Below are 25,317 nucleotides of genomic sequence, written 5' to 3' on the forward strand. Positions count from 1 at the left end.
CACCATCTGAATGGTTATGGGTGTGAATAATTAACTGTTGTAGTCTACCACCATCTGAATGGTTTTGGGTGGTAAAATTCCTGGTCAATCTTGGTAACCGGGTTCCCGCCATTCAACCCTACTGCACATGGTTGTTAAGACCTTATCTTTTCAGATGTTTCTCTCCATCTCTGACATTTATAATCCATAATGCTCAATCAGAACTGATCGACAGATGTAATTGACAAAACAGAAATAACTTAATAGCATTTCTGTGGTGATCTATTCTCCATTTTGACAATATCTCCTTGATTGCTGATCCAAAGCCAGGTCAAAAAAACAATGATAGGGGATAATAATGGTCCATATCCACCACTTGAAAACAACAACATGATGTGTTCCAGATGTGGGGAGAGATGGGCTCAGTCTTCACTGTCCCTAGGAGATGGATGCCACAGCCTACAAGTCTACACAAAATGGGTTTTGAATTTCATTTGAGGCTGCCGCAAGCTCTTCAGAATGCCCCAGCCACTCAAGACAAAATAACATTCAAGTGGATAACAGCAGTTTAAAGCCAAAGCATCACCACTGGCTTCATTTTGTGGGAAGCAGGAAGAATTGAGAGAGAAGCTGAGATTGTGATGGTAGTGGACTGTATATTCCCAGCCGTGTCCCAGGGAATAGTCCTCTCTGAGCGGCCCATTGCCTGGCGCCAACTCTCTTTGCTGCTGCTTTATATGAAATAGACTAATGTTTTCTGGATCCATCTCATCGCACAGCGCCACAGGAAACAACAAATACAGCTGTACTCACCATCACAGCTGGTAAATAGCTCCATAGCTCTAAGTGATAACAGCCCCCCCCCACCCACACTCCCTATACACTCCACACACACACACATCAATAAATAATTACACACAATTAGATCGGGTGCACTTAAAGCCTTGGCTCGTTAGGAGATTTGCAACCTACACACACTTTGCAGACGGTGAAAGGTTGAGAGTGGAAGGTCATTTTCACTAAGACCCAGTTAACTAGCTGAGTTATTGATTTGAAATTACATCTCTTGTGCGGGATAGATTGTGCACGGTTTCATCTCAGTGCACACATGTCTAGCACTGCCAGCCATGCAGCCAGTCAAGCAGGCTTCATTTGAATAACATTTGTCCTGATGAGAGGATCTTAACCCAATTGCGATCTGCCCAGTGATGAGAGCCTACCAGATGAGCTAAAGTCCTCACGTCGAGGCAAGCAACACTGAACCATGCATGAGAGCACCAGCTGTTATGGATATGTGACTATGTGATCGCTCTCCGTAGCTGATGTGAGTAAGACCATTAAACAGGTTAACATTCACAATTACTGATTATCAGGATGCATGCTCAAAGCATGTGCTGACCAGCTGGCAAGTGTCTTCATTGACATGTTCAATCGCTCCCTGACCCAGTCTGTAAAACATATATGTTTCAAGCCAACCACCATAGTCCCTGTGCAGAAGAATGTAACCTGTCTAAATGAACTATCGCACCGTAACACTCACATCTGTTGCCATGAAATGCTTTGAAAACCTGGTCATGGCTCACATCAACACCATCATCCCAGACAACCTGGATCCACTCCAAATCATATACCGCCCCAACAGATGAAGGGATATCTATTGGACTCCACACTGCCCTGTCCCACCTGGACAAAAGGAACACCTACGTGAGAATGCTGTTCATTGACAATAGCTCACCGTTCAACACCATAGCGCCCTCCAAGCGCATCACTAAGCTCAGGACCCTGGGACCAGACACCTCCCTCCTAGACTCTCTGACGGGCCACCCACTAATTATTTCATAATTCTATCCAAATAGTTTAACCTGCTTTTTTACAATAATCACTGATCTGGCATTAAAGTGTGCCTATTAAAATGACCTTTTTAACCAGAACGCACATTTGCTAATAATAACTAACTTCTTGTAGCAGGCATTGTAGAAAATGAACACAGGTTTCATAAACAATCTCTCAAGCACAAGCCCACGTACTAGCAAGTAGCCAGCTAATCTTTATATTTCAAGTTTAGCCAACTTGGATCTATTTGCTAGCTATCAAGGCAGAACAGTTACAGTGTTATGAACAAACCCTTCTGTCGGTCTCCAACTGTTTGAACAGCATGTTGGCCTGTCCACTTTGTTCAGATGTTGAAATCAACATCATAAACACCCATTTCACTTTTGAATGTCAAAAAACAAATGACCACTGCTGCACATGCCGCCACTGTTTAGAACAGATTAGATTATACTATTTAGAACGAGCAGCCAGTTCACGAACAAACAAGGGATTTTAAACATAACCTTAACCCTAACATTAACCACACTGCTAACCTTAAGCCTAACCCTAACCTTATATGAACCTTATATTTTCATACATTTTTACCATATAGCTATTTGGACTTTGTGGCTGTGGTTACTAGTAGACACCACTGTATTTAACTAGGCAAGTCAGTTAAGAACAAATTCTTATTTACAATGATGGCCTACCAGAAGGCAAAAGACCTCTTGTGGGGATGGGGGCTAGGATTTTTAAAAATTAATCAAATTAAAATATAGGACAAAGCACATCACGACAAGAGAGACACCACAACACTACATAAAGAGAGACCTACAATATAGAATGGCAACATAGCATGGCAGTAACACATGAAAACACAGAATGGTAGCAGCACAAGATGTTAGCGGCAAATAACATGGTACAAACATTATTGGTCACGGACAAAGGGAAAGAAGGTGGAAACAACAATACATCACACGAAGCAGCCAACTGTCAGTAAGAGTGTCCATGATTGAGTCTTTGAATGAAGAGATGGAGATAAAAGTTGTGTTTTTTGCAGCTCATTCCAGTCGCTAGCTGCAGCGAACTGAAAAGAGGAGCGACCCAGGGATGTGTGTGCTTTGGGGACCTTTAACAGAATGTGACTGGCAGAACGGGTGTTGTATGTGGCAGATGAGAGCTGCAGTAGATATCTCAGATAGGGGGGAGTGAGGCCTAAGAGGGTTTTATAAATAAGCATCAACCAATAAGTCTTGGGATGGGTATACAGAGATGACCAGTTTACAGAGGAGTATAGAGTGCAGTTACTGTATGTGTCCTATAAGGAGCATTGGTGGAATATGTGATGAACGAATGGTAAACGAACATCTAGCCGCTCGAGAGCATCCTTACCTGCTGATCTATAAATTGCATCTCTGTAATCTAGCATGGATAGGATGGTCATCTGAATCAGGGTTAGTTTGGCAGCTGTGGTGAAAGGGGAGAAATTACGAGTCTAGATTTAACCTTAGCCTGCAGCTGTGATATGTGCTGAGAGAAGGACAGTGTACCATTTAGCCATACTCCCAAGTACTTGTATGAAGTGACTACCTCAAGCTCTAAACCCTCAGAGGTAGTAATCACACTGGTGGGGAGAGGGGCATTCTTCTTACCAAACCACATAACCTTTGTTTTCGAGGTGTTCAGAACAAGGTTAACTTCTTATGGCTGCAGGGGCAGTATTGAGTAGCTTGGATGAAAAGGTGCCCATTGTAAACGGCCAGCTCCTCAGTCTCAGTTGCTAATATATGCACATTATTATTAGTACTGGACTCTAACGTTTGTTGGGGCAGAATCAGAACTAGTTAGGTAACATTGATAAATAAGATGTTGTATTTTTATAGCATGTTTATATGAGATATTTGCCATCAGAATGTCTTCTTTTGGATAATACTGTTTGCAGTTTGCAGTTATCCCTTCTCTGACTAGGGCTTAGTCACATTGGGCCCCAGAGAGGGGAAAGGTTAGTCTTATCTGTGAATGTGTCTGTAAACTATTCCTAAACCATGTGAAGGGATGGTGTGATAAGAATGGGGAACCAGTTAGGTGGCTCCACAATATCTGTGTGCCAGTTACGTCTCTCTGTGATCTTGTCCAGGAGGGGGTGTATTTGATATATGCCATTGGATGAGGTAATGTTATTGGTGCTAAGTGGTACCAAGAGCGAGATAAGAACTTAGTTTAGGAGACCAAAGCTGAACGATAATTTATAGCCAATGCTGTCTGGCTATGTGTGTCTTTGCTATAAAGGGTTTATAGATACTGAATTGATCTGAGAGTCATAGGGTTGGAATGGAGCTCATATAATTAAAGATTAACTTTATAATAACTCTGAGTTGTGTGTGGTTTGATCCCTCAAGATTTGGTAATACAGGAAATCTCCACGACAAGTTTCCAAAACAGTCAAAATATTGTCTGTGAGTGTAACAGAACTGATATTGCAGGCGAAACCCTGAGGAATATCAAACCAGGAGGTGGCTTCTATTTTGAATAGTTTCAGGCTTTTATTTTGAAAAATGAGCCAGAACGATAACATCGCGTCAAGTGTTCGCATGAGTTTTGCTCGTGCAACAGAGTTTGGGCAGACATTGCTGTTCCCTCTCCTACTGAACAAGACCGTTGCGGTTGATATATTATAAATTATATATTTTAAAAACAACCTGAGGATTGATTATAAAAAACATTTCACATGTTTCTGTGGACATTACGGAAACTATTTGGAATTTGTCTGCGTTGTCGTGACCGCTCTTTCCTGTGGATTTCTGAACATAACGCGCCAAACAAACGGAGGTATTTTGGATATAAAAATAATCTTTATGGAACAAAAGGAACATTTATTGTGTAACTGGGAGTCTCGCAAGTGAAAACATCCGAAGATCATCAAAGGTAAAAATTAATTTGATTGCTTCTGATTTTCGTGACCGAGCTACTAGATGCTAAGTGTACTTAATGTTTTGTCGAGCAATCGATAAATTGCTTGGATTGCTTTCGCGGTAAAGCATAATTTTAAAATCTGACACGACAGTGGATTAACAAAAGGCTAAACTGTGTTTTCCTATATTGCACTTGTGATTTCATGAATATAAATATTTTTTGTAATATTTATTGAATGTAGCGCTATGCTATTCAGCGGTTGTTGATGACAATTATCCTGTTAACGGGATTGCAGCCATAACAAGTTCAGGGCGGAGAAAACGTATTGGACACTAAGAAAGCTTTGTTGTAGAGCGTTTAACACAAAATCCTGGGAGGGGCCAGCTGAGTATAAGCCTGTATCATATGCATATAAATGGATTAGAGAGCTTCCTACTGTTTGAGCTATGTTGTTGATGTAAATTGAGAAGAGCGTGGGGCCTAGGATCGAGCCTTGGGGTACTCCCTTGGTGACAGGAAATGGCTTAGGCAGCAGATGTTCTGACTTTATACACTGCACTCTTTGAGAGCGGTAGTTAGCAAACCAGGCATGATCTACCGTATCAAAAGCTTTGGCCAAGTCAATAAAAATAGCAGCACAACATTGCTTAGAATTAAGGGCAACGGTGAAATCATTTAGGACCTTTAAGGTTGCAGTGATACATCCATAACCTGAGCGGAAACCAGATTGCATACCCGAGAGAATATTAAAGGCATCAAATATTATATATCAAACACCAGTCAGTTGATTATTGATAAGTTTTTCCAACACTTTTAATAAACAGGGCTAAAGATAGAAATTGGCCTACCAGTTAGGATCAGCATGATCTCCCCCTTTAAATAAAGGAACAACCACGGCTGCCTTATAAGCAATGGGAACCTCCCCAGAAAGGAGAGACAGGTTTAAAAGGAAATGCGCTAGCCAGGTAACTTTCCCTCTGAAATAACTTCATATTTCCACGTTAGTCAGATATTAGTTTAGAAAGACATGAAATTGGCATGGAAGCTAACTAGCTAGCAAGCTCAAATCAAATCAAATTTTATTTGTCACATACACATGGTTAGCAGATGTTAATGCGAGTGTAGCGAAATGCTTGTGCTTCTAGTTCCGACAATGCAGTAATAACCAACAAGTAATCTAACTAACAATTCCAAAACTAATGTCTTATACACACAAGTGTAAGGGGATAAAGAATATGTACATAAAGATATATGAATGAGTGATGGTACAGAGCAGCATAGGCAAGATACAGTAGATGGTATTGAGTACAGTATATACATATGAGATGAGTATATAAACAAAGTGGCATAGTTAAAGTGGCTAGTGATACATGTATTACATAAAGATGCAGTAGATGATATAGAGTACAGTATATACATATACATATGAGATGAATAATGTAGGGTATGTAAACATTATATTAGGTAGCATTGTTTAAAGTGGCCAGTGATACATTTTACATTATTTCCCATCAATTCCCATTATTAAAGTGGCTGGAGTTGAGTCAGTGTGTTGGCAGCAGCCACTCAATGTTAGTGGTGGCTGTTTAACAGCCTGATGGCCTTGAGATAGAAGCTGTTTTTCAGTCTCTCGGTCCCAGTTTTGATGCACCTGTACTGACCTCGCCTTCTGGATGATAGCGGGGTGAACAGGCAGTGGCTCGGGTGGTTGTTGTCCTTGATGATCATTATGGCCTTCCTGTAACATCAGGTGGTGTAGGTGTCCTGGATAAGCTACCTGCTTATCAAAGTTAGATTTGACCCAAAAAATTTGACCCAAAAACAATATCAAAATTACTGTATCTGACTAGTTATTTTGATCATGCTTTGTGATACACCTGGTTTTATGTGTTTAGTCCACACAACATATCACCCTGTCAACAGTAGAACCTGGTGAACAACATGGGAGGGGAGAACAAAATTGGCCATGCGTAATTTTTTACCAAGGTTCTAGCTAGTGTATCCCGCTGTCCGACTCTTGTTGGATGTAGTTGACCGGTTGATCAGGTCCCAGTCTCCCGTGACTGTTATGATTGTTTATAAGTTCATTACAATGATCTTTTTGCTTTAGCGCCATCTGTACCTGATAGAGCAGATCTAGTCTCATGTGCGGAAATAGGACCTCTGGAACGAGAGACTCATTGGGGGAGGGAGACAGGAGCAGACCCAGAAGTTCTGCACATTTGAGCACCCCAGGACAGTCCATTTACTTTGTGCTGTTAGAATTTATGCTGCAGTTTCCCCTCATAGAAAATAGCTGGCAAAACAATCCAAGCAATGTTCGAATGGCCTATGCACCCACGAGGGCGGAGCTGCTGCTGCTGGCAGTCACTGAGGGGCAGAGTAGTAGGTAACTGAACAGCTCGTTTGAACAACATATCTTTGAAACAGGAAAATGTACCACACTTTATAAGCATTTAAAACATAGTCCATGAATGATATAATATATATATATATTACTTTTTTTTTTTTTTTTTTTACCAAGCATTGTTGGGAAGGAAGCATTTCACTGTAAGTCTACACCTGTTTACGAAGCATGTGATAATACAATTTAATCTGATTTACTGGGATGAGTGATGCTAGCATTCTTATCGCTCCCAGTTAGCACAGCAGCCCTGTAGCAGAGGAGCAACGTGTCTTTGCATACAGATTTATCCTCTCCTGATGGCCTGATTTATCTTTGTGTCTGTATAATCGAATGGCCTGGGACTGGGAGGGAGAGAGACTCCCGAGACACCCTCATGGTTGCCCTTTCCTTGGAAGCCATGGTACGACTGCCTAACCCTGGCACTGGGGGCTATGGTAGGCCTTTCCTTGGGTGCCATGGTAAGGCTGCCTAACCCTGGCACTGGGGGCTATGGTTGGCCTTTCCTTGGGTGCCATGGTAAGGCTGCCTAACCCTGGCACTGGGGGCTATGGTTGGCCTTTCCTTGGGTGCCATGGTAAGGCTGCCTAACCCTGGCACTGGGGGCTATGGTTGGCCTTTCCTTGGGTGCCATGGTAAGGCTGCCTAACCCTGGCACTGGGGGCTATGGTTGGCCTTCCCTTGGGTGCCATGGTAAGGCTGCCTAACCCTGGCACTGGGGGCTATGGTTGGCCTTTCCTTGGATGCCATGGTAAGGCTGCCTAACCCTGGCACTGGGGGCTATGGTTGGCCTTTCCTTGGATGCCATGGTAAGGCTGCCTAACCCTGGCACTGGGGGCTATGGTTGGCCTTTCCTTGGATGCCATGGTAAGGCTGCCTAACCCTTGGGAGCCATGGTGCCATGGTAAGGCTGCCTAACCCTGGCACTGGGGTGGGGGCTATGGTTGGCCTTTCCTTGGAAGCCATGGTACGACTGCCTAACCCTGGCACTGGGGGCTATGGTAGGCCTTTCCTTGGGTGCCATGGTAAGGCTGCCTAACCCTGGCACTGGGGGCTATGGTTGGCCTTTCCTTGGGTGCCATGGTAAGGCTGCCTAACCCTGGCACTGGGGGCTATGGTTGGCCTTTCCTTGGGTGCCATGGTACGACTGCCTAACCCTGGCACTGGGGGCTATGGTTGGCCTTTCCTTGGGTGCCATGGTAAGGCTGCCTAACCCTGGCACTGGGGGCTATGGTTGGCCTTTCCTTGGGTGCCATGGTAAGGCTGCCTAACCCTGGCACTGGGGGCTATGGTTGGCCTTTCCTTGGGTGCCATGGTAAGGCTGCCTAACCCTGGCACTGGGGGCTATGGTTGGCCTTTCCTTGGATGCCATGGTAAGGCTGCCTAACCCTGGCACTGGGGGCTATGGTTGGCCTTTCCTTGGATGCCATGGTAAGGCTGCCTAACCCTGGCACTGGGGGCTATGGTTGGCCTTTCCTTGGATGCCATGGTAAGGCTGCCTAACCCTTGGGTGCCATGGTGCCATGGTAAGGCTGCCTAACCCTGGCACTGGGGTCGGGGCTATGGTTGGCCTTTCCTTGGATGCCATGGTAAGGCTGCCTAACCCTGGCACTCGGGTGGGGGCTATGGTTGGCCTTTCCTTGGAAGCCATGGTAAGGCTGCCTAACCCTGGCACTGGAGTGGGGGCTATGGTTGGCCTTTCCTTGGATGCCATGGTAAGGCTGCCTAACCCTGGCACTGGGGTGGGGGCTATGGTTGGCCTTTCCTTGGAAGCCATGTTAAGGCTGCCTAACCCTGGCACTGGGGTGGGGGCTATGGTTGACGTTTCCTTGGATGCCATGGTAAGGCTTCCTAACCCTGGCACTGGGGGCTATGGTTGGCCTTTCCTTGGGTGCCATGGTAAGGCTTCCTAACCCTGGCACTGGGGTGGGGGCTATGGTTGGCCTTTCCTTGGGTGCCATGGTAAGGCTGCCTAACCCTGGCACTGGGGTGGGGGCTATGGTTGGCCTTTCCTTGGGTGCCATGGTAAGGCTGCCTAACCCTGGCACTGGGGTGGGGGCTATGGTTGGCCTTTCCTTGGGTGCCATGGTAAGGCTGCCTAACCCTGGCACTGGGGTGGGGGCTATGGTTGGCCTTTCCTTGGGTGCCATGGTAAGGCTGCCTAACCCTGGCACTGGGGGCTATGGTTGGCCTTTCCTTGGGTGCCATGGTAAGGCTGCCTAACCCTGGCACTGGGGGCTATGGTTGGCCTTTCCTTGGGTGCCATGGTAAGGCTGCCTAACCCTGGCACTGGGGTGGGGGCTATGGTTGGCCTTTCCTTGGGTGCCATGGTAAGGCTGCCTAACCCTGGCACTGGGGTGGGGCTATGGTTGGCCTTTCCTTGGGTGCCATGGTAAGGCTGCCTAACCCTGGCACTGGGGTGGGGCTATGGTTGGCCTTTCCTTGGGTGCCATGGTAAGGCTGCCTAACCCTGGCACTGGGGTGGGGCTATGGTTGCCCTTTCCTTGGGTGCCATGGTAAGGCTGCCTAACCCTGGCACTGGGGTGGGGCTATGGTTGCCCTTTCCTTGGGTGCCATGGTAAGGCTGCCTAACCCTGGCACTGGGGTGGGGCTATGGTTGGCTAGCATGCTAAAGACAGGGGCACTTGAACTGAGAACATACAGAGCCTTCAGAAAGTATGCTTACCACTTGACTTATTCCACATTGTGTTGTGTTACAGCCTGAATTCTAAATGGAATAAATATGTATTTTTTCACCCATCTACACATAATGACAAAGTGAAAATGCGAAAAAGTGAAAATGCTGTTAGAAAGGTTTGCAAATGTATTGAAAATGAAATACAGAACTATGTCATTTACATAAGTAGTCACACCGCTGAGTAAATACATGTTAGAATCACCTTTGGCAGCGATTACAGCTGTGAGTTTTTCTGGGCAAGTATCTAAGAGTTTTGCACACCTGGATTGTACAATATTTGCTCATTATTATTTTCAGAATTCTTCAAGCTCTATCAAATTGGTTGTTGATCATTGCTAGACAACCATTTTCAAGTCTTGCCAGATATTCTCTAGCAGATTTCATTCAAAACTGCCGCTCAGGAACATTCACTGTTTTCTTGGTAAGCAACTCCAGAGTAGATTTTGCCTTGTGTTTTAGGTTATTGTCCTGAGGAAAGTTGAATTCATCTCCCAGTGTCTGGTGGAAAGCAGACTGAACCAGGCTGTCCTCTAGGAGTTCTATTTGCTCCATTTGTTTATTTTTTATCCTGAAAAACTCCCTAGTCCTTGCCAATGACAAGCATACCCATAACATGATGCAGCCACCACCATGCTTTAAAATATGAAGAGTGGTAATCAGGGATGTGTTGTATTGGATTTGCCCCAAACATAACACATTGTATTCAGAACAAAGTTAATTGCTTTGACACATTATTTGCAGTATTACTTTAGTGCCTTGTTGCAAACAAGCATGCATGGTTTGGAATATTTTTATTCTGGACTTGCTTCCTTCTTTTCACTCTGTCAGTTAGGTTAGTATTGTGGAGTAACTACAATGTTGTTGATGAGTTTGATCCTCAGTTTGTTCCTATCACAGCCAATACACTCAGTAACTGGTTTAAAGTCACCATTGGCCTCATGATATCCCTGACCGGAGTTAGGATGGACGCCTGTATCTTTGTAGTGACTGGGTATATTGATACACCATCCAACGTGTAATGAATAACTTCACCATGCTCAAAGTGATATTGAAGGTCTGCTTTTCGCCCCCCCCCCCCCCATCTACCAGTAGGTGCCCATCTTTGCGAGACATTGGAAAACCTCCCTGGTCTTTGTGGTTGACTTATTTTGTGACTTGTTAAACACATCCTTACTCCTGAACTTAGTTAGGCTTGACATAACAAAGAGGTTGAATATTTATAGACAAGATATTTAGGCTTTTCATGTTTCATTAATTTGTAAACAATTCTAAAAGCATAATTCCACTTTGACATTATGGGGTATTATGTGTAGGCCAGTGACAAACAACTCAATTAAATCCACTTTAAATTCAGACTGTAACGACACAATTGTGAAACAAAGTCAAGGGGTGTGGATGCTTTCTAAAGGCTCTGTATAACCAGTGAGCATATGGTCTTGAAACCTTCTAAAACTATCCATGGGGGATGTGGGATGGAGAAATACCATGATGAGGTTTAGAGCGAGACAATACACCTGAAAACAATGGAGCAGCTTTGGCACAGAGGAAAGTCTTTGAACCATCAGACAGTGTCAAAGACAATAACAAGTCATCCGCCCTGCAATCCCCGACCAAAGTGATCAGCGTTGATACATAATAATAAACACAATTATGCACTCAGCGTGAGGAGAGAGGAATGGGCCAGGGCTTTCTCTCAACCCTTCTCTGTCTGTTATTGGAGGCTATTTTCCCTCAAATGTTCTCCCTGTCCCAGACCGAGGAGCCAGGGTTTCGGGCTAGAAGTACGGTTTCGACTGCTCCTACAGTTTTCCTTCGGTACTACAGTTTAACTGACACCTGGCCCAGAAGGTCCGTTTCTACAGACGGCCACATAGAGAAGTCAGAGAAGAACATTTCTTAGAAGACACTTTAATCATCACCTTTGTGCACAAAACATCCATTCAATTATTCAAATAATTTGTCGCTGGGGCAGATTCTTTCTCCATCACTCACAGCCGAATATAGCAACATTTTCTAAACATCCAATGTCTAGCCATGTTCTCTGATGACGTGATGGCTTCGTCGCCGCACGCACTGCTCCCTGTGGGCACTAAGTGCTGGTCCGCATGTGATGTTGGTCCGTATAAACCGGATATAGACGGTTCATGAATCGGCGTGTGCGAACGTGAGTAGATTACCTTGAAAACAACGGGCAGACATATTGAACGCAGTCTCCAGTGCTTACTAGACCTCAGTGGCCCAGACAATGAACACACATTTGGTGGGAGTCTTGTTTATACACAGAGCAAAGGAACGCTGTTATGCATCCCAATGCTTCTCCTTCACAGCCCAAGAAGACGTGACACAGCTCCACACACCACCAAAGAATGCAGGCTTTACTGGTTCATTGCCGCTGCTATTTTGCTATTTTATGAATTTTGAGGACATGCTGAAAGGCTCATTAGCAATGCTAAAACTGTTGTCTTTATGGACACAATACACAGCTTTGCAAATGAGCCCGCAGCTGGCAAGAAAGGTGACCCGTAACTTTCGGACTGTAAGTACTTCATTACAATGGACTGGCCATAAACTGGAAAGGAGGAGGAGTTTGAGTGAGCTAATAAAATCAGCAGCCGGCCACTTGGGGCCATTTTGGAAAAGCTCCCTTCAAGATGGCGACGGCCATGATGCCCATATCAAGCTGTCATTAGCGGAGACAATATTACGTCTGTCATTACAGCGCACAACAAGCAGGCAGCAACCTCACACTCCAGTCATCTGTCTGTCAGTGTGCTGATCTACAGGCTGAAACTGTGTGTGTTTGAGCTGCAGCTTCTCTCAGCTGACTTCATTATGAATCTATCAGTGATGTGTTCCAACTGGAAGTGACAAAACATGTCGGAATCCATGACAGATAGTTCAAATGGTGGTCAAGACCCTCGTTATGGGTGTAAATGTCTTTGTGTAAAATCATCTCTGAGCACTGATCATCAATACAGTAATACAGTCCAAGGTCATGCTAACGACCTGGAGAGGCTGTCTGGCTGTATAAAATCATCGTCATATCCCCATGACATGCCCTTGATCGATCACAAGCACCAGAGCAGATGGTAATAAAGGACAATCATGTACTGTATCTCATTTAAATATCATGCATAGTCTTATATAGTGACTCAGTCATGGTGGGCAGAAGAGAGACATCAAGTGTACAGTCTGACCAGCCTTACTCTGCCTGCCTGCCTGCCTGTCTGTCATATGCCTCTGTGTGCATCTCTCTCTCTCCCCCTCTCTCTCTCTCTCCCTCTCCCTCCCTCTCTCTCTGTCTCCGTCTCTCCATCTGTCCCTGTTTCTATTGCATTTGTTCCAATAGATATTCCAGCGCTGTGTTGGCGCATCCTGTGCGTGCTTTAAGCCACTGTGGTTTCGGGGGGGAAGGTGACATGAATTGCTTGTGTGTGGTGTTAGTGAGGCCGAGGGGCTTCTGATTTGAGGGGGATTGTTAACGAGCACAATTGAATAACAGACGGTGAGGACAGGGCTACCTCTTAAATTGCAACCTATTCCTGACATAGTGCACTACTTTTGACCACTAGTTATGCACATCGCAGGAAATAGGGTGCCATTTGAGACGCAGTCCAAGTGAATAATGTACGAGCTGGACGAAGGGACGTCGGCGTGGTGTGTGTGTGTCGCTGGAGGAGCCTCGTCGGAGGGAGGGAGCGTAATCCTTTCATCTGTGCCAGTCAGGCATGCTGCCGTTGTTACCTCACTAGGTTGCCCCCAGCCTGCCATTAGAATAGCCACGGTTATTACCATTAATACAAGCTAGAGAGCTGTCTGCTCACTGTCTGCCAAGCACCAAACACAGAGAGAAGACGCCCCCACTACTCCTCTCTCTTCTCCTCTCCACGGCCGTGGTAGGCTAGAGAGAGAGAGGGAGAAAGTGAGGGGTGGGGGAGGGAGAGAGAGAGAGAGAGAGAGAGAGAGAGCGCGAGGGAGAAAAAGAAAGACACAGAGAGAGAATACCCCACCCATGTCCACGACACAGTGCCAGGCCCAGGGAGACGAGAGATGCTTCAAGGCACTGTTAAACCCTGCTTTAGAAAAATACTTCTATCTCACACCAATCATTTAACCTCACATCTATCTGTCCTTGTGCCCTAGCCTGGCCCTAGCAGAGGAAAACATATTAGACTATATAGGATTGCAACATGAGAAATGGCAGACTGACACTACCAAATCAAAATTAAATTAAATTGTATTGGTTGTGTACACAAATTTGCAGATGTTATCGCAGATGCAGTGAAATGGTTATGTTTCTAACAGTGCAGTAATACCTAGCAATAAAAAATAGACACATAATAAAAATTAAGAAATTAAGAAATATCAGAACTAGCAATATCATAGACTGGAAAAATAATGTATACTGTATTTATACTGTACATATAATGATGTGGCCTACAATGTAAACATTACCAAAGTGACCCATGTTCAATGTTCAAGCCACGGGAGAACTCAGGAGATTCCTGTGTTCTGTGTATTTCCCCTGGCCTGTGAGAGGAAGAGAGGAAGCCTGCCTTTATGCCTGGCCTGGGTGATTAGGGCATCAAACATGCATGCTCACACTCACCCTCCCTGCGCCGACCTTCCCTCTGCCCCCGCCCCGACTCCAACCCCAGCCTGCAGCCTCCAGGCCAGGAGTCCCGTGGGGACAGGGGTGACATGCTAGGCCACAGACGACAGCCTCAGGACTATATAAATCAATTAGAGCCAGAAGAGCGGGAAGACTCCCGGCAAACACAGTGACGGCCCGCACATCCCACACACCGGCCTAATGATGTGGCAACACACAGCTAAGGTGGGCGCATCCATAAAGAGACAGGAGGAGAGAGAGGATAGAGTGGGATGCTGGGAGAGGAGAGGGGGGGAGGAAAGGGTGGATAGAGGGAGGGTCAGAGGAAGAAAAACGACAGACATCTCCACAGATATGTCTGCGATCTGAAAAGGCCTATGAGGTTAGCTGCTTCCGCTGTGACTCAGTTGATTGACTTTAGTTATTTGGATAGAGTTCTAACTCCAATGTTGTGGATGTGTGAGTCAGTGAGTGTGTCGAATTGAGATCTAGCTGGGATGGGTAGGCCCCCACAGACAGCAGCTCTCAGGAGGGCTGAATGTCTGCTCTCTCTACTCTCTACTCCCTACCCTACATATGCTCCAGTCCTCAGGGACAGACCGGAAGGAGTCTCTCTCTCACACACACTGGATTTAGGAAGATAGAAACGGAAGCATCACCCAGAAAGAGGTGCTTTACCAAAATATGTCCACTTCATCATCACAATAAGCATCATTCATTCACACTCAGTGAAAGTTGGACTTACTGAGTTGATGCAGGCTAGTTCCTTGTTGAGCAGCCAGGGCAATGACAGTTTCCCCTCTCCCCTGTAGCAGGACTGGATACGCTCCTTGATCTTCTCCTTGATGCGGCGCAGCGTGAACAGGCACAGGGCTGACTCCTTGGGGGGCTTGGCCCGGTTCTTCTGGCCCTGGGCGAACACCGTGAACAGCACCTCGTCCTGCTCTGAGATGCCCAGCGATCGCGCCAGCTTGGTCCCGGGTCGGCTGAGGTAGGCGTCCTGCACCAGACGATACTCCACCCCGTCCTTGGTGCAGCCGATGGGGAACTCCACGTAGGAGTAGAACTTGGGGTCGTCCACGCAGAGACGGACGATCTTAGAGGTGAAGAACTGCTCCCCGCTGGCGTCGGGCGAGGTGAGCTGGGTATCCAGCTGCAGGGTCAGATAGTAGACAAACTGCTCGCTGCTGAAGCCGTAGATGTAGTAGATGTCGAAGGCGGGGAACTTGGAGAGCGTGTCCGAGGGGATCTTGAGCTGCGAGGAGACAAACTCGTCCTGGTAGACGAAGCTGAACATGTCGGCATTCTCCTCGTTGTCCATCAGCTTGCGGCTGGAGAGTGTGGGGAAGTACTCTGACTTGCCGTCGATGGGCGTGCCCACAAACAGCTTGCCAGCCCCTCCCCCACCCCCGGCCGCGTCTCCACCGATGACTACCCCAGACATGGTGCCAGCCTCGGCCACGCTGGACAGGTAGTGCTCCTTACGGTGGTGCGGCTCACCCAACTTGAACAGGTCGTCCAACCGAAGGAACTGGCAGATGCCTTGTGAGGTGCTGCCACAGGCGATCAGGCGGTTCTGACCGTAGTCCAGCAGCAGCAGCTTGTTGACGTTACTGGTCTGGGCCAGTTCATGGGGGCAGGATTGGACACCCGGAGGGGGGTAACACTTCTCATTGTCCACCACAGGGCCTGTAACGTGGTTGCGGAGCTTGGTCAGGTTGCTGGACAGCTTGAAGATCCAGTTGACGGCTCCCAGATACACCTCACCTGTCTTGTTGTGGACCACCAGGTGTGTGAGCCCCCCCTCTGGAGGGGAGAATGTCCTGAGGTTGCTGGGAATGGTGGCTACCACCCCTGACAACAGGAGGAGGAAGGGTAGGAGAGGGCCTCCCAGGGATGGGGTGGGGTGGCAGATCATGTTGGGCTCTGGTAGGTGAGGAGAGGTTCCTGAGTGTGTGTGTGTGTGTGTGTTCTTCTTCCTCTACTGAAGCTGTGGCTGTCCTACACCAGGCTGAAGGAAGGAAGGGAGGGGATGGTGGTGTAGCTCTGGCCTGGCGTCCTCTGGGCTCCGTGTCACTGCTCTGTTGTCTATAACATCGTCCCCAGAGCCTCGGCCGCCAGCCCTGCGAACAGAAGGAAAAAAACACATTAGGAGACAGGACCAGGGAACGCTCTCTCCATATCGATTGGCTAGGGTTTTAAAAGCTCTGCCAGCCACACAGAGCGGTGAGGGCAAAAAATTGTCATAATACATAAACATTCATTAATTACAGTAGGGCTTTAAGGGGAATCCTATACAACATTTAATGAGCATGTCAGGCTGCCAGTCAGAGCTATCACTAACTCAACACAGAGCATTAACATTAAGCAATAAGCATTTCACTGTGCCGTGTGCACGTGACCAATAAACGTTGATTTAATTTGACAGACCATGGTGTGTCCTCATTTATATTCTACACACACTGACTGCATCATCACCGTCACCTGCAGCACTGGAGCAGGCGGACATGCAAGATACAGCGAGAAAGACATCCCCTACTGGGTACTGGGATAGGAAAGTTCACCCAATCACAATAAAGAATGACTTAGGTAAAGGTAAAGTGCCTTTATACTCAAACATAGAGAACTCTCAGTGCTGTCAGTATGGCCTGAATATAGAGGGGGCAGACTTTGTAACAATACACATTCATTTGTTCTATTGCACTACTGTGTAATAGATGGAGCGAACACTATTAAAGTATCAGGATGAGAAATTAAATATTACATTGGAAATGAGGAACTAGGGTTGCAAAGGGAGGGTATATAACTAGTAACTTGAAGATTTCCAGTAAACTACCAGAATTTTGGTAACTTTCATGTTTTTTTTTTTTTTTTTTTAAAGTGGCCTTTTTGGATACTTCAGATTTTCACAGGTGTCTGTAATTATCTCTGGCCCTCTAGCCTTATCGGATGTAAAATATACAAAATAATAAAATATTATGATTTTACAATATAAAATAGAATGACAAAACTGTAAAACATTATCTTAAATATAAACCATCAACTTAAAGAAAATGATTGGTGTTTACTATGAGGTTTCTCGCATTAAATATCCTGATATATTTTTTATACACTTTTATTTATTTTACTATGTCAATATGTCTTTGTTGTAAATATGTTGGTGCCCAACTGGTGGCAGATGTGAAAAAAGTGAATACTGTAGTTGGAAGAGTTGCCGATTTGATAGAAATAATTTCACTGCTGATTAGTTGCTTTTTTCATTAAGTTAACTATTTTCTCTTGAACCATATTGTCTATCCACTAGAAACTCATGCACAATATGAGCACAGGTATAATAAATGAATAATATATATGAATATATATATATATATATTTTAAAGTTATTCATGTATAAATGACCAAAGTTACCATAGATTACCATAAATGACCTGTTAATTACCTACATTAATTCCAGTAACTTAGCTTTGAAGAACAAAACAAAGAGGTTGACCGCACCACTCAGACCTTAAGGGGCCACTTTAAGAGACCCCGTTACGTCCCCTCTCTCTCTCAACCCTCTCTTTTATCCTTCAGCCTCTCTCTCAACCCTCTCTTTCATCCTTCAGCCTCTCTCTCAACCCTCTCTTTTATCCTTCAGCCTCTCTCTCAACCCTCTCTTTCATCCTTCAGCCTCTCTCTCAACCCTCTCTTTTATCCTTCAGCCTCTCTCTCAACCCTCTCTTTCATCCTTCAGCCTCTCTCTCAACCCTCTCTTTTATCCTTCAGCCTCTCTCTCAACCCTCTCTTTCATCCTTCAGCCTCTCTCTCAACCCTCTCTTTCATCCTTCAGCCTCTCTCTCACACTCCAGGCCCAGACAGACAGTTAATAACTGCTTTCAACTCCCAGTCCCTGTCTTACATCAGCCATCACGATCTGCTATATGAACCCACTGTTCTACAGCCCATCAAGACAATGGGCACACTGTGTGATGGCTGCCGTTGGTGTTTGAGTCACAAAACCCACCGTGGTCTCAACTCTCAGCTCATTCACCACGCCAAGCCACACTCACTGATGTAAATTAGAGCAATGAAAGGCTTCAGATCACACATGCATACACTCATATTCACACACACAAGCATGAATGCGTACCCATTATAATCACAGATCTGTGACTCAACACACAGAGGCAATGGTTCGAGTGCACTAGCCTGAGATATTTCTCTGTAAATGGAGACATCAAAATGATATTATATATATATATCACAGGTCAATCTATCAGGTGCACAACTATGACAACGTTCTGTCACTGTGACAAAAAATAAACGATCAAAATGCCACACTTAAACAAATTTGACATTGTCCCTGAACCGTGATTGAATCTGAAAACTGAATATGTCAGTGCTTTAACTGAATTAGGACAAAAAACAGCTGGAAAACATTGAGTGAAAAGCAACTGTTTCATGTCTTGCAAAGAGATCAGCTAGCTAGAATATGAATTAGATTAACGACAGCAATGTTACTATTAAGATGTTTTAAGAGAAACAAGAGGGTCTGGATGAGAGACAGAGATAGAAGAAAGGACAGAAGAGAGAAGTTTGAGTGGAAGAGGGATGGAAAAGGAGAAAACAGCATAGGAACTGAGTGGTTGTTACTCTTTATGGCAAAACAATTCCTTTTCCATCCCCGAGAGACGGAGGATGTTGATGATGGCTGCTCTTAGCAAGTCAGCCAGTCAGTCAGTTATTTAGTCAGCCAGCCAGCCAGTCAGTCAGTTATTTAGTCAGCCAGCCAGGCAGTCAGTCAGTTATTTAGTCAGCCAGCCAGGCAGTCAGTCAGTTATTTAGTCAGCCAGCCAGGCAGTCAGTCAGAAATGCACCTGAACTCACAGGGCTGTCCATGGCAGAGGAAATGCAAGGCAGAATAAATTCATCAATGGGTTTGGCTGTAGAGAGCAGAGCAGAGTGGTTACCAGAGGAAGACTGAGGCAGGTTATGTTGTGGACGGACGGACGGCTCGGCTGGGCTCGGCTCAACCTGCCTCCTCGGATAATGGCCCCTGAGCCATAGCGCCAACACTGATTTATTGCTTGTGGCATATCAATTACAGCACCGGCCACAAAACTGGGGCCTCATACTTAAGCAAATTTATACACACTGCATCTTTAACATGGAGGTCACATCGGCGTCTGTGTGAGAGAGGCAAGCCACAGGCAGCACCAGGAACATACCGCATATGATTCATCATTTCTAGGATTTGATTTGGATCCCCATTAGCTAGTGAAGAAGCAGCAGCTATTCTTCCCTCGGTCCACACAAAACATAGAACATGACAAGATACATCACACTAATGTGCAGGAACAGCAGCACAAATGTAAACTAAGAACACTATGACTAAAGAACAATATGGCCAATTTAAAAAAAAGAACAAGAAACAGAAAATAAAGAAATGAATCATATTAAGTATAATGTGTGTGTGTGTGTGTGTGTGTGTGTGTGTGTGTGTGTGTGTGTGTGTGTGTGTGTGTCTTCACAGTCCGCGTTGTTCCTTGAGGTGTTGTTTTATCTGTTTTATCTATCCATCCTGTTCTATCGATGTTTCACAGATATGCAAACACACTTATGTATGCACACAAATACAGTATGCACTCCCAAGCAACAGTATAAACATTAAGGCTACAGCTTTGTATATTCAGTGAAACATAGACATACAGTCTGTTTCTCTAACAGGATGGACTAACATAGATGCACATGGAGGTGTAGGGTAAAGGTGCACTCAAGTCAACATTCTGACCCTCTCACATACATATTCCAAAATGAGGTTCTATGGCAGAATAGGGCCTGGCGATATGGCCAAAATATAGTATCACAATCTTTTTTTTGTATATGAATAATATACAATATATGAATAATGTATATGAATAATACATGTTCTTTATGTGTAGTGCATGACATACATGCTGAGTGATTTTAAATGGGGTTTTCCCACATTGTGATTGTTTTATACTGTTCAATGAAACTTCAAGCTAAAATTAATTTCAGCATTTTTCATACAGCACTTCCGGCACTCATTTTTCATACAGCACTTCCGGCACTCATTTTTCATACAGCACTTCCGGCACTCATTTTTCATACAGCACTTCCGGCACTAATGTTTGTTGTTGTTGAATTTGACCCCTTTTTTACATCCTGCATATGTTGTTATTGTCTCGGCCTAATTTGATGAATAGAAACAAAGAACAGCACTGCATACATACTGTAATTGCATTTTGGTTCTTAAAACCACACATTTCATACAGACATCATTCTACTGTAGCATACCACAAAGAAAAGCACTGCATTGATCTTCTAACGTCGATCACTAGTAGGCCTACTGTATACTGTATATATTGATGGCTGTCAGCCCCATGACTTGATGTACTAGCTTGCTCATTGTATTCACTAAACCTGTGTGTCATTGTGATCCATGTGAAGTTTATACGTTCAATGTTGTTTTTTATGCACCTTTGCTTCAAAACCAATTGCCCTTTGGGACAATCAAGTTGAACATGAACTACCTTGAGTATCTTGCCTTTTTAAGATGAGAAGAAACTACATTTGAACAAATCTGCAGTTCCATGACTATAAATTATTTTCCAATCATTTTTATTATGAGGAATAAGAGCTGTGTCGTCTCAGCAGGCACACTACTCACTACGATTTTCCTCCAACATGGACTTTTTTGAGCACCATTGTGGGTAGTGCTGGCACCATGAAAATGTTTAAAATGAACTTGTCTTATCAGCACACATATTTGATGCAACGAGGGTAGAAATGGCTTATTTGGTCGATAGTAGACCTACTTACCAAGCCAAGCAGAGCTGTTTTATCGACATAGAAATATCCTGTGCTTTTTTTATTTTGCACATAGGTGCATACAAACACAGCTTGGCTACATTGTAACTGTGACGTGACCTCTGTTGCAGCTCAGCTAGGACGGTAACTTCTGTGACCGAATGAAAACATTTCAATGTGATTTAACCGATTGATGTTGGGAAAATAGGTGGTAAAACAATGCAGAATGGTGTTAAATGCCTGTAGACAGCTTGGGGATTGTAACGATGTGCGCTGAGAATCGGGTATCAAGTCCAGGGAGTGAATGTATTAATAAATAAACGCAACATAAAACAAAACAAGAAACACGAACAACGCACAGACTTAACACTGGAACAGCACCAATAATGCCTGGGGAAGGAACCAAAGGGAGTGACATACAGTGGGATCCAAAATGACTGGCACCCCTGACTGGCAATGCACAAACAATACTTCAAAAATATAAACAATATAATTAGAGAGACAAACTCAAAATACCAACATGTGAAAAATACTGTACTTTATTAATGTTTCAATGGAACCCACCAAAATAATGTATTGATTTAATTCATTAAAAATCCATGTCCTCCAAATCAAGGTTTCACAATTATTGGCACCCTTAAATGTTATTGTACATCTACCAAAATTAAACAAAGAATTAAATTTCACTTATTTAAGTTTATCTAAGTGTTAAGGAAGTATATTGAGCCATTACATCACTTCCTGTTTCACAAGGGTATAAAAATCAGGTAACACGAATGCAATATCCCTTTGTCATCCAACACCATGAAGAAAAGACCTGTCAGTTCAAAGAGACAGATGGTCGTAGACCTTCATAAATCTGGTAATGGCGACAAGAAGATCCACAAACTATTGAATATACCACTGAGCACTGTCAGGGCAATTATTAAAAAATTCTAAAGATATGGAACAGTCAAAAACCTCACAGGTAGAGGACGCAAATGCATTTTGCCCCCTAGGATAGGGAGGAGGATGGTGAGAGAAGCAACAAAATCCCCAAGAATCACTGTGAAAGAATTGCAGGCCTTGGTGGCATCTTGAGGTCACCAGGTTTCAAAAAGCACCATCAGACACCACCTCCACAACCACAGGCTCTTTGGAAGGGTTTCCAGAAGAAAGCACCATCAGACACCACCTCCACAACCACAGGCTCTTTGGAAGGGTTGCCAGAAGAAAGCACCATCAGACACCACCTCCACAACCACAGGCTCTTTGGAAGGGTTGCCAGAAGAAAGCACCATCAGACACCACCTCCACAACCACAGGCTCTCTGGAAGGGTTTCCAGAAGAAAGCCCTTTCTGACACCAAGACATAGACACAAGCGCATCGAGTTTGCAAAACGTCATTTAAATTATGACTGGAAGAAGGTGCTCTTGTCAGATGAGACCAAAATTGAACGTTTTGGTCAGATACAACATCGGCATGTTCGGCGTCGAAACAGAGATGCATACAAGGAGAGGCACCTCATACCCGCGGTGAAATATGGTGGTGGGTCAGGGATGTTTTGGGGCTGTTTTAATTCCAGAGTTCCAGGGGCGCTGGTGAAGATTGATGGCATAATGAATTCATCCAAGTATCAGACAATCTGGCGGCCTCTGCCAGACGGCTGGGACTTGGCCGTAGGTGGACTTTCCAACAAGACAATGACCCAAAACAGACCTCAAGATCCACACAGAAATGGTTCTGTGACAACAAAATCAATGTTCTACCATGGCCATCTCAGTCACTGGACCTCAATCCAATGGATAACCTGTGGGCTAAGTTGAAGAGGGCAGTTGATAAGCGCAAACCCAAGAATGTGAAGGATCTTGAAAGGATCTGCATAGAGGAATGGTCCAAATTCCCTCCAAATGTGTTCTTTAACCTTGTCAAACATTACAGGAAAAGACTCCATGCTGTGCCATTAATTATGAAACCTTGATTTTGGTGAAATGTATTTTGTATTAAATAATTGTATGATTTTGGTGGGTTCCATTGAAACATTAATAAATTACAGAATTTCTCACATGTTGGCATTTTGAGTTTATCTCCATAATTATATTGTTTATATTTTTTTAAGTATTGTTTGTGCATTGCCAGTCAGGGGTGCCAGTAATTTTGGAGCCCACTGTATATAGGGAAGGTAATCAGGGAGGTGATGGAGTCCAGGTGAGTCTGATGACGTGCAGGTGCGCGTAACAATGGCGACAGGTGTGCTCCATAACGAGCAGCTTGATGACCTAGAGGCCGGAGAGGGAGCACACGTGACAGGGATCAAATGTATTTCACAGACTGAGTCATATAATATTAGGCCTAGTGATTATTTCTCAGTATCTACTTGCGAGCGGCCGAACACGCAGCTTTCTGCAAAGGTGTAAACTTTCGTAGGCTGATGGAAGGCTACTCAGAGTCAGTCTGCCTTACAGTGAAGCCTAATCAGACGTGCTCATCGTGGTTCTAACAGGCAACGTGTCCTGGTGTACACTGCTCAAATGATATGGAACAACACCCCGAGTGCACCAGACATGAATACAACGATACAAATGGAACAACAGCACAACAAAATTGATAAAGCGTTTTCTTTTGCAGGGGCCTTGTCATTGCAACGAGTGTAAATGCACTGGACCACAATGGTGACACACGGAGCAAAGCACAACTTTCCAGTGGTCAAAACAATTCATCTTGAGGCCACGGGGGAGAGGGTGCAAAATGCAATCTGTTCATTATATCATATAGAAATTGGACATATCTATTTTAATACAGACAATGACAAATGACCCAATGGATCATGATAATTCTCTGGTAAAAAAAGTGGGGGTGCACCCCTATTTTGAAAGTGGGGGTGCAGCTGCTCCATTAATAACTGTGCTCCTTGTGTGACAGGGGGCGGGGCTAGGCCTGTGTGCAAAACGGCATGGCGTGAGTGAGAGAGAGCGGAGACAGGCGACTCCGGTTGCGGAGTAAACTGTAAAAATGGACGATACACAAGGCAGAGTAGCACATTTAACAAACCAAACATGAAATGCCATTATAGAAGGAAAAGTAAAAACCCAAACTTGTCCCTGCATCAATACAGGTATATAGTCAAATATGTTATACTGCCAAGCCCATGGGCAGATGACAACAGGTTTAGCCAGATACTTCAACAAGATAGGACTTTTATTTAGAATGATTCTACAAGGCTTACAGGGAGTGAACTAATAGTTCAAATCATGTTCACCTCACACTACTCTGGTGGCATTTCACAGGCTTCTGGAGTGAAGGAGGGATAGATGGAGTGAAAGAGAGAGAGGAGGGATGGATGGATGGAGTGAAAGAGAGAGAGGAGGGATGGATGGATGGAGTGAATGAGAGAGAGGAGGGATAGATGGAGTGAAAGAGAGAGAGGAGGGATGGATGGAGTGAAAGAGAGAGAGGAGGGATGGATGGATGGAGTGAAAGAGAGAGAGGAGGGATAGATGGAGTGAAAGAGAGAGGAGGGATGGATGGATGGAGTGAAAGAAAGAGAGGAGGGATAGATGGAGTGAAAGAGAGAGGAGGGATAGATGGAGTGAAAGAGAGAGAGGAGGGATGGATGGATGGAGTGAAAGAGAGAGAGGAGGGATAGATGGAGTGAAAGAGAGAGAGGAGGGATGGATGGATGGAGTGAAAGAGAGAGAGGAGGGATGGATGGATGGAGTGAAAGAGAGAGAGGAGGGATGGATGGACGGAGTGAAAGAGAGAGAGGAGGGATGGATGGACGGAGTGAAAGAGAGAGAGGAGGGAAGGATGGATGGAGTGAAAGAGAGAGAGGAGGGATGGATGGAGTGAAAGAGAGAGAGGAGGGATGGATTGAGGAAAAGACAGAGAGGAGAGATGGATGGAGTGAAAGACAGAGAGGAGGGATGGATGGAGTGAAAGACAGAGAGAAGGGATGGATGGAGTGAAAGACAGAGAGGAGGGGGATTGAGGAAAAGACAGAGAGGAGGGATGGATGGAGTAAAAGAGAGAGAGGAGGGGAATTGAGGTAAAGACAGAGAGGAGGGATGGATTGAGGAAAAGACAGGGAGGAGGGATGGATTGAGGAAAAG

General features: G+C 44.8%; 1 protein-coding gene across 2 annotated transcripts in view; it reads right to left on the bottom strand.

The window, feature by feature from the left end:
• The window catches only part of LOC135528182 (plexin-A1-like), a 299,019-nt gene that overhangs the window by 246,496 nt on the left and 27,206 nt on the right, over positions 1 to 25,317 (bottom strand). For both annotated transcript variants that reach the window (XM_064957082.1, XM_064957081.1), the window contains exon 2: positions 15,164 to 16,541. In XM_064957082.1, coding sequence (XP_064813154.1) covers positions 15,164 to 16,336 — 1,173 coding nt within the window. In that variant the 5' untranslated portion in view covers positions 16,337 to 16,541. The remainder of the gene's footprint in view (positions 1 to 15,163; positions 16,542 to 25,317) is intronic.

The sequence above is a fragment of the Oncorhynchus masou genome, chromosome 33 (assembly GCF_036934945.1).
Source record: "Oncorhynchus masou masou isolate Uvic2021 chromosome 33, UVic_Omas_1.1, whole genome shotgun sequence".
NCBI classification, from domain to species: Eukaryota; Metazoa; Chordata; class Actinopteri; order Salmoniformes; family Salmonidae; genus Oncorhynchus; species Oncorhynchus masou.